Below are 10,791 nucleotides of genomic sequence, written 5' to 3'. Positions count from 1 at the left end.
GAGAGAGAGAGAGAGAGAGAGAGAGAGAAAGAGAGTACCACATGCACAAGGGTGATGCAATCACATCAGAGCTAGGGGGGAAACGATAGGGCTTTTTTGCATGCTGACAACCGTTTCTTCGAAGGACATCCGAAGTGCAGACTCCCCCCTCCCCTCGCCTTCATCTTTGACATAGATTGTCTTCTCGCCATAACCCTCCCCTTCCTTCGTTTCATAATAGACCTAAATGTTTAGATGAGCGAGCAGAAGGTGATGCTCTTTTCCCGCTCCATTCTAACGACGATATCCACCGAGGAGGTAGCGATCGAGGAGATGGAGGTGGAGGTGGTGGATGAGCCACCCTCCTCTACCTTGGCATAACTCTCCACGGCAGAGTTCGGGAGGGGAGGGGCGGGTATCGAGGGAAGGGTCCATGTTGGCCAAAAAAGGGGAATGGATCCACGTTAGAGGGGAGACCAACTCGTTTCAAGGAGGGAGATTCAAGCAAGTAGGCCTTGGTTAGGGGGAGGTTGACATGGCTTGGAGGAGGCGGAGGGAGAAAGGGGGATCCGATTCGAGATGCCATACATCACACAATGAGAAGACGGGGGAGGAAACTCCCGTCCCCGTTTGGCTTTGGATTCGGCACATTTTTTGGATCATTTCCTTCCTCCCCTTGGTCTTATATGGAGACCTAGGAAAGAATGACTTGGACTCGTCCACCTAGGTACTATTAATATTATGTGTGGTACCTCGAGCCTCAGCAAAATGGCATGTTCTAGTGGCAGTGTGTCAATTTTCAAGAGTATGACGAATTTTAGTTTTAATGTGGATGATAGTGGCTTTCAAGGTGCAAAGGCAGTAGAAAGTACTCTCTACCTCATAGCTATGAAATATGTACTTCATATGAGTAATAACTCATTCCTCATCCACAACAGATTATGAGTTGGCTAATAGGTCCCAAATAGAGAAAGGATTTTTATGAGGACTTCTATACATCATTGTGCATGGATTATGTGTTTGCATTTATAAGAAGGAATGCTCTTGAAACCGAATTATTGGTCAAAGAAACGTCAAAAAATATGTCTGGTTCATCAAATCCAAGGACACTAAAGCAAGGAAACGCCACTTTTTAGTGATCGCCAAACCTTTCCCGCCAAGTAATGCCTAAACTTTTACTGCTGGAATTTTTCAATGTCAATTAGTGGCATAATTATTAAACAAAAAATGTGGCTAATGTCATTTTCGTAACCATTGATGGTATGAGCTTAAAACCAGGCATGTAAATATACTTAAAATGACTTTAAACATGTCTTAAAGTACAACAACTGAAAAGTGATAATTAGGTTTTTTTGATAAAGCAAGAATTTGCCCTAAACACAATCAGTCAATACTCTTTTGTTAATAATAATATTTGAAGAAAATTGCTTCAGAAACATCTTGACTAAATTTTAAGTAATTTGACAGGTTGGTTATGAAACTATTGTTCTCACTCTGGGAATGGCCCTCAATCCAAAAGTAGACATATTGTAGCTCTGAGCTACATATTGTTCTTTAAACTCATATGGATGCTTCATAATCATGGAATGATAATTTAAATTAGAAAGGGCACCTGTTTTATTTGACTTTTTTGTATTTTGGATGCTTTTGCAAGAAAAACAATTTATTGGAGTCCAAAGTTCAAATTGAGATCTAGTCTTCTGTACTTTGGTATTACTCTGTGCCCCTTAAATAATGCGTGCCTTTTCTTTGCAAACTTCGTAATAAATAGAAATTTAAACTCTACAAAAAGATAACTCATTCATTTTTCACCAATGCCTAATGTTTTTTGCCAAATGTGTGGATTAAGACAAAATTATCAATTGTCCATCCCAGACATTGTAATATGTTAACATTTATGTGCCTGCACTTTTATTGCTTAGTCCATATATTTCTTTTCTATTTTGTTAGTGCAAGTTCCTCATCAATCAATAAAATGACTCTTGTTGATTTTCTATCCATGCGTGTTTTTGAGCCAGTTTTACGCAATATTTCACTGACTTGAAAGACAATTTGATTGTTTTTGATTGATTTGATGTTCATGGGTATTTCATTTATTCTTCTGACTTTCAAAATCAATTCAGAAATATTTTGTATATGGACGGAGTTGGATATCAATGAGATCATTATTTAATCAAAAACACTTTAATGTACTATGTAGTACGGATAACATTGTTTTATTGATACTAGAGTTACTGTTTCGATTCAATGCAATGGCCTAAGTTGGCGGTCAGGGGAAAGCCGTGTCGTTTCCTCTCTTTAGAGTCCCTGTCAAATCCTCTCGACATTAGGACAAAATTGAACTATCAGAAGAGAGCATGACCACTTTTGAGTTACTTATGTCACACGCAAAAATGCCTTTCAAATGTTTCGATAACATTTGGCCGGATAATGAAAGACATGACAGATGCAGTTGCATAAAAGTTTTGTCCCTAGACATTAACAATTAATGTGCGTCTTTGAAGGCTTCTGGCTGCCTACTAATGTCGGATCCAATTTAGTATCATGTAAAGGTCAATTACAGTAAGTGAGTGAAGACTCAAGAGGCGGAGATCTCCCATTGGAGAGCAACCGAAAAGCGCTCTTAAATCTATGGTATCCATCTCTGAGGAGCGAGCACTCAGCAACATTAAGTTTGTTCAGGTGTTTTTGCAAAAAGGGCATTGTCGACAAAAAAAAACGGTGTCAATAAATAGAGATAGAGTGCAAATACAAAATTGTGACAAAACACTTGTCGCACGAAAAATGTGTCAAGTGAATGTGAATCAAAAAAAAACCTTAAAACATAAATGGCAATTTGTCTGAAATTTGAATTTCCCGTAAATTGACTTCGAGCCTAACAAGCGTTTCCATGTAACTTACTTTTCATTGCTTTTCCTTGTTTGGTAACGACGTCCCATTTGTATTTTTATCGTTTGAAATACTCAACTTTGCTCTCGAGTAAGTAGTAGGGTACGTTTTCTTGTTGTGCAAAGAAATAGTTTTCTCTGTCAGGGTCACAACCTTCCTCCCCCGTTCCCAATCCATTCCGACACTTCGACTCTTCTTTTCCTTCCTTCCCAAGAGAATCCACAGAAGATGAGGAAAGATGACATGGAAACTCTCTTTACATTTCAGTTGATTGCTTTTCTAGTGCTGTCGATGTTTTTTTTTTGTATATTGGGTAACCGAGACAAACTTTTGAAGAGAAGGGAGGCTAATAAAAACAACATCAATTTGAAGTTCCGCCAAATTTGGTCTAATTTAACAAGGAACAATATTGCGTGGGTGAGACAAACTCTAATCAGAGTACAATTCATGTTAGTCTTACAAAAGCTTCTGCATGCACCTTGGAAAATGGCCAATTTGTCAAATTGAATCTGCATTAGGAGAAGACGACATTCCGGAGACTCGGCAATTCCTAATCTGCAAAATGGCCTTCTCCAGGGATTGTTAGTATCTGGACCCTTGCTTGAGGGGTCGGGGAATTGCGATTTTCGGATTAGCTGGATCCAATACGCCATCGCTTTTAAAGGAATCTAATTGTATGCACATCATTCTCCAGAATTGCAAATCCACCTCGAATGTTCGTGTCTCGCCTTACAAGAGTATTTTTTTTCCTCGTCAGCATGGAAAGATCAGATTTTCACGTCTCGAAAAAAAACAAAGAGAAAAATATCGACTATTTGCAAACGCCGAAAAAGGGGGAGGTCTCATTTTTCGTTATCTGATAGTCTATTGTATGTTTGTTCCTGATTAATAATTAGGGTTGAAAACCGATCCTATCTATTTTGGCTCAAGTTGCCATAATGTCAAAACGTACTCCTTATAAATATTGCATGGAATGAAATTGGGTTGTGGGAAATATCGATATACAACCTCCACCTTCGAATGTAAACAACTTCCTATCTACCCACACACCTAATCTCGTTTGGAGAGTCTACCTTTCCTAGCTCTTCAAAGTATTCAAACACTGAGTAATCATGTATTCTCAAGGTTAAAACCTTTGATGAGTGAACCCACCCACTCCAATCTATCGTCCACATGTTCAGTATCTGTGAAGTGTCAATCAAAAGAGAAACCTACCTTTCTTTCTCCCGTTCATAGAGGGTCATGGCGGCAGCAGGGTCCGTCTGAGCCAGATGCCCAATATACTGTTGCTGGGCCTGCTGGAGTTGGTAGTGGTAGGCAGCAATAACTGCATTATGCTGTAATTGTTGGTGAGAGTTTAGATAGTGGTTGAGATTTCCAGCTCCAAGAGGCAACGAGGAGGCTCGAGGATGAGACCCTCCTCTCGATGAGGATGGATGGTCTCCCATGGAGGAGATGGGTCTGTTTTCGGAGGCTGACGCGGCAGCCAGAAGTTCAGCTGCGCTTTGGCCTATTAGGTGACTGCGGACACTGGTTGAAGAGGATTCCAGTGGAGAGGTATCCCTCCACCCGGAGGCGGAACTGGCTCTACTCCCTGGAGTAATGTGGCCGTCAGAGGCAGCGGGCGTGGTATTAGCACTTGGTCTAGACAATGCCCTCTGCTGATGTTCATCACTCAAAGCACTGGATCGGGATCCAGACCGCTCATCTCCCGAGGACCTGGCCCCGTCTGAGCGAAACGTACTCACCCCGGAGTCTGATTCTAGATCCAGGTGAGTGCCGGAACACTTTGAAGACACTCCGAGTGAGGAGATGACATTGGAGGGCGTAGCCATATCACAGTCCATCTTGTCCTCATCCCGATGCTTGGAGGTACTTCTGGTTGTAGTGGCAGGGGGGAGGTCGGAAGTCCGAGTCCTACTCTCTGACTTTGACTTGGCTTTTGCACTTGAGGTAGATGCGGAAGTGGGAGTCTTGCAACTCTTTGAGCTATGATTTGATCCTAAAGATTGACTTCTACTTGTCTTGAGGGAGCTACCTTTGGCAGTTGTTCCACCACTTGAAACAGGACGCTTGACCTTTCCTGACGGAGAGGACTGAACGACGTTGGCAATTCCAGAAGCCAATTGGGATTTAGAACCATGTGCACTGGCCTTGGCTCCAAGCGAGGTAGTTGCAGGTTTAGCTTTGTTAAACCTGGTGGTTGTCACCGGTGAGGCTGGCGCTTCGTCGTCGAAATCGTACAAGGAAATGTCCCGCTTGTCTTTGCCCAAGGCTTTCCCTTTTGATGATTGTGACAAAGTCACACGGAAGCTCTTCTTCTCTGACTCTCCAAGTTCGGTCTCGGACCTTGAGGTTGCTGGGCTCGCCTCTTCAGTGGCAGCTTCTTTTCGTTGTGGTCTCACTATGGCTAATGGCTTTTGATTGCCCAAAGGAGAGGTTTCTTCCGTGGGGGTCCTCTCTAGGATGTTTGAGCTGCTCAAGGGAGCGGGTTGTTGCTCTTGGTCATCGGAGAAGCGAGGGGAAACGCGATTCTTGGACGAACCGGGGGAAGAGCTTGAGGTATTCAGTTTCGGCTTGATCTTCTTGGTCAGGGGTCTAGCCAATCTCAATTTTTGCAGGTCATCCCTGGTCACAGATTTGTTTCCATAATCATCATCGACATGACTTCCCGTTGACTCACTGTTCGTGTCAGAATCTTCAACCGAGGAACTACTGGCTTCGGTTTCGCATTGATCTGGAAGAGATGAAAGAATTGTACCAATAAGAGAAAACTCTTGTTCCTCAAGTCAGGATGGAGGTTCTTTTGAAACTGAACTTGGAGATCAATCTCATTATCCAATCAAAAAGTCATGCCAGAAAAAATTCTAAGAGCTGCCAACAACACTTGTCCATTATTCATAACGAAAGGTGCCCCCACCATAAAGGCAATTGGGAACCAAATGTGCTTCAGCGAAAACACTTGCCAGCCAATATTGAACAAGTGGGCGCAATATTAGTTCGGCTATTCAATGCTAGTTGTGTACGTGAGAGTGACTAAGCCAGCTTTCTTTAGCCATGATCTATTGGAGACTATTAAATACCCTCCTATTGACAAACGCGAAGATTGTAACTGGGGCACACCTTATCCTTTGACAAAGATCAAATCTGTTGGGAACATCTGATCAATATGCGTTTCAAGATATCAAGAATTGAATACAGCATGCTTATATAAACACTATCTTCCGGAATATTTATGATCGGAATTGTTTATGCAGTGTGTGTTATCTGTTGGTGGATTCTTCACAGAACATATGTGTGCTATTGCCTAATTGAACACTTGTTCGAAACAATCCACCTTTTTGAGAACATCACTGACTGTGACACAGGCACGTACCATGCCATCAAATGTCACTTCCAAACGCAATGCATCCTCGCACTCATCTACAACATTTATCGTACACCACCAAGCGGACTGCAAAACAATTAAGCCCTTTCAAGGGGATTAGCGCTCCCTTCTGAGACTTGACTTCTCCTCTTGTTTTCATACTGAACGTGTTGTACAAAATTCCCACCAGAGGAACACATCATTCAAAAGAAACCTTGAGAGTTTCCAGCCTCAATCAGATTGAAGGCATGTCTTGAGCAATTGAGCTCCCAGCAGTGTCTTTTTGGCCTGCTCGCCACCTAGACATACACAACATAACCAGACTTGAGATGGCAAGAAAATTGCTCACGAGCATTCCCTCACCTGCCCAGGGTTGCCATTCAAGCCCTGAGTTACCTCAGGAACAAAGAAATCAAGCGGGTTCCTTAGGGCAAAATGCACAATAGCCATGATGATGACGAAGGAAGGTGAGCCGAATCTGTTGTTGTTGTTGTTCTTGTTGTTGTTATTGATGATACACACAAATATCATTGAGAACCTCCTCACTTACTAATAAGATCCAAGGGAATAAAGAATGAGGACAAACGCAACGAGGACTCGGACTTGAATGAACAGAAACAGTACGTTCAAATATGTGATTTGAAGGTGCATGATTGAGTCGCATTGGCATTATCAGACTTCCTCCCGCTTGAGATACTTCACTCGACTCTTTCCCATAGCCAAATCAGAAAATATCAGAGCAACTAACCGCACATCCAACTGGATAATGGAGGCATTGAGAATTCTATTTGCTGCATCTAGTTCACAACTGGACAGCTAACTTCCCCCCCCCTGTCCACCGAAGTGTGGTTGAAGTTTTTCCTGTGTTCAAGAATCCATGAAAGACATAGAATGAGATCTCTATTTGCTGCATCTAGTTCACAACTGGACAGCTAACTCCCCCCCCCTTGTCCACCGAAGTGTGGTTGAAGTTTTTCCTGTGTTCAAGAATCCATGAAAGACATAGAATGAGATCTCTACCTAGAAAGACACGTCACTGATGAAGAACAAGGGCGACGAGCAATCGTTTACATTCTGATTAAAATGCATAATGGCTTTCAAAGATTGCCAGCTTCAATACATAATTCAGATGAGAGGACAAACGAGCGTAGTATCTACATAAATTATCAATTTGTGGCGCATCCGCCAGCCCGACATTAATCCATGTCCATCAAACACCAAGGACTACATTGTGTGCACATAATCATTACCTTAATTTTGATTATTCGTGTGATCGGCTTTGATGGCAATAGGAACACACTTAAAACACCTTATCTACTATTCTACACACCGAAACGAAGCAGCATTGAGACAACGTACTCGACTTAATTTAGAGCACCAAATAACAGGGTCACTTTGGCTGATGCCTAGGATCACAATTAGACACAATACCAATTGAACCAAGAACTACGGTTTCCTCACCCAGCCAAGATACGGGACTCTGTCCCCACTTTTTCGCCTTCTGTTTCCCTGCAGACACTTTTTATGCACCCTTGAAAAAAAGTTAGCTCTACAAGTTCTAGTGCAATGTATCAACTAAAAGGCCATCTCGCTCCGCGAAGAGAAAAATCATGGAGGAACAACGAGGCAGGAGAGCGAGTGAACGAGGGAGACAGAGAGAGAGAGAGAAGAAGAAAAAAAAACGAGCGTTATTCGCCAGTCAGTTTAGTGACGAGCTCAACTTGGCCTTAGGGGTCGTCGGTTGTCTTTGGATCAGGAGCTGAAGAGGCAAGCCAGCTGCCGTACCGTTAAGAGCCGGGTTGACCCAACCCGCGTTGGTTTGTCCGGCGCTCTGATCGCTCGGCTCGACTCGTCGTTGCAACAAGTGCGCTGATGTTGTTTTACGAGCAAGAGCGGTGCTACTCACTGCTCAGCTTCGTTCATCATTCCTGCCTCTTTCAAGGTTTCAGCCAGCGCTTGCTTCGTTCCTTCGTTCGTTCGTTCGTTCGTTAGAGGCCAGAGCGTGTGAACATTTGAAGTTCATTCCTGAGTAGTAGGAGTAGGAGAAGTTCGGGGGAAGAGCAGGATGTATTTAAGCGAAAAAAAGTCGTCAAAGGAGCAATTTGAGGTGGCTTCGTGAATCCCCAACTGCGATGAGCAATCTAATGCACGAGCCTTGAGCAATAATTGAGGCCAAGGGAGCAAACCTTTTCTGGTGCGAGCGGGCGGCACCGTGCAGCAATGCGCGGTTTGTCTACTACCATTCCCATGTTGTTGCTCTTGTCGATGATACTGAGGTAGTAAAGACAGTTGTAAAGTCACGTCTTGTGCCAAGATACCTGTTAAAAAAGTACAATAGGGCATGGTATTTGTTGACTCAAGCACCATGATTCCTTTTGACAACCGGACTTACAGGACCAAGATGATAAAAATGAGAAAAGTTGCTCAATTAGGAATGAATATTTGCTTTCCTTGATAAAAGAAATGTCTCAATTGTTCAGATGTCTCCTGATTAAACATAGACGTAGAATGCAAGATCAAGATTAAGGGCCTCTGGGTAACTGGAGAGGCTGTAAAGACAAGGGAACAAAAAAGTAACTATACACAAAACTCAAACAGAGCATGATAATCAATATTCATTTATAGCTTTACCCACATACTGAACAATGTGTTCATGCACATATTTTATTGTAAACTAATAGAAGACTGTTCACTTCTTGTCCAAATAAAACGTTATTTCATCAACAGTTTTTCCTCATTTCTCATCCAAACAGGTGCAAGGAGTAGCTGATAACTATTTTTTTAAAAAGACGTGGCAATTTCAATACTACCTCGCGCAAGTGCAAAATGGAAGATGCAATTACAGACTAGTGTTCCAGTTCTTGGGAACAATTGATGTATGCAGTGTAGTAGTAACGGATTTAGCAACATTTTAAAAGCATTATAAAACTAGCATAAAAGCAAGGGAAACAAAAAAATCAAGATTAAATCACACTCATATTTTTCATTTTATCTCTGAGGGTATAAATGTTATAAAGGTGTTGGATGAGGCCTTTGCACTTGCAAACTTATAATCTAAGACTTAGCAGATGGCCTTTTTACACTTCACGTGATTTTTTCCTCTTATTGCGGACTAAATGAATGTTTGCAAACAACACTCATGCCCGCCTCTAAAAAGTGCTTTCAATGGTAAAGCCTTTAATGCGATACATTTTGAACAAAGCGTCTCTAATTAGATTTTTGTTTGTACAATGTGTCCAAGGAAACATTGACTTATTTACGTCAATAAAGTGATGTTTTGCAAGAACATTCTTGAAAGACTGTTGATCTCTAAGCTGTAGGTTAAGCTTATCAGTCGTTTCTGACGTAATCAGGAACCTCTCTCCTAAAAATAATTTCGAGATTTCACATCTTTCGACAAGTTTTTTTTTGCTCTTTCCTTTCGCTAATCCTGAGTAATTTTGTATGACAACCCCTCTATTTTCCCGTTTTTTCCTTCAGCAATATAATTGAATTGGTCTCTTTTTTTGGAACACGGTAACGTCTTATTGATTGAACCTTAGATCCTAGGTACAACAATTTTGTTATTACTCCTCAATTAAAGCCACGACATGATTCATGAAGAAGAACTAAACCGGTCAAGATTACGACACTCTAAACATAGCAATCTAATATAGGTTGCCTTCGGTCAGATTAAATAATAAATTGCTTCAAGCATACCTCAACTTTTGGAGCATTTGAGGCAGGAAATTGCCTGTCCAACAAATAGCCTCTTCAAACAGTCTACATACACGTGCACACAAGAATATCTAGTCAATCAAAGGTGAAGCTCAACCGAGCCACAAACGAAGAAACCTGAAAGCTGCCACAAGTTCAGAGAGTAGGGTGATTACCAGTTTCCTGTTCAGTGTTGCCATATCCATGGTAATTCTTCATTTCTGGGGTAATTTTAATCGCCATTGGGGAGGGAGGCAATTGAGTAACTTCTAATTTCCCTCAAATCTGGGTATTTTCCTTGCCTCAAGAAGAGTTGGCAAAAGTGTAGGTAAAACCTCAATAACATCAGAAATCTCATCCCAGCAATTGGTTAACTAATCTAATTATGTTATTAACCGAAACAGCAATAACAACCAAGTATAATCTAAGTGGTGCTGATTTTTGCAACTAGGATAGGATTCGTTCGACACGTTTGGAACACTTAGAATGGATCTTTCTTCAATCCCATTGCAACAAAAAAAACTAGACTTGATTTGACCAATTGAGAAACTAGATCCAACATATAATCCAACCAAGTTCTATGAAAACAAATGACATGTTAGCCTTTAACAGTTGTTGCAAGTAGCACGATTGGCCTCACTAATTTTTTCACTTTCGCAATACTTTTCGTCACTTTGATTCCATTTTTTTCTAATATTAGTAATCTTACAGGTTTTAGTTTAAAAACCCTGAGAAGAGTATCTTAAAAAATGGATGATTCCATCGAGACATGAAGAGATTTTGATGGAATGAAAAATTACTAGGTAATTTCTGGAGTTTTTTTGCACATTCTGACGATGAATCTCGTGAAAAGCTTCTGG

At 41.5% G+C, this 10,791-nt stretch overlaps 1 protein-coding gene across 2 annotated transcripts in view; it reads right to left on the bottom strand.

Moving 5' to 3' along the window:
- The window catches only part of LOC131881226 (AF4/FMR2 family member lilli-like), a 42,319-nt gene that overhangs the window by 7,172 nt on the left and 24,356 nt on the right, over positions 1–10,791 (bottom strand). For both annotated transcript variants that reach the window (XM_059228021.1, XM_059228022.1), the window contains exon 9: positions 4,084–5,605. In XM_059228021.1, the coding sequence (XP_059084004.1) occupies positions 4,084–5,605 (1,522 nt within the window). The remainder of the gene's footprint in view (positions 1–4,083; positions 5,606–10,791) is intronic.

This window comes from Tigriopus californicus, chromosome 5 (genome assembly GCF_007210705.1).
Source record: "Tigriopus californicus strain San Diego chromosome 5, Tcal_SD_v2.1, whole genome shotgun sequence".
In the NCBI taxonomy this organism is placed as follows: domain Eukaryota; kingdom Metazoa; phylum Arthropoda; class Copepoda; order Harpacticoida; family Harpacticidae; genus Tigriopus; species Tigriopus californicus.
Note: the sequence above shows the minus strand (reverse complement) of the source record. Positions and strands in the feature narration are given on the sequence as shown.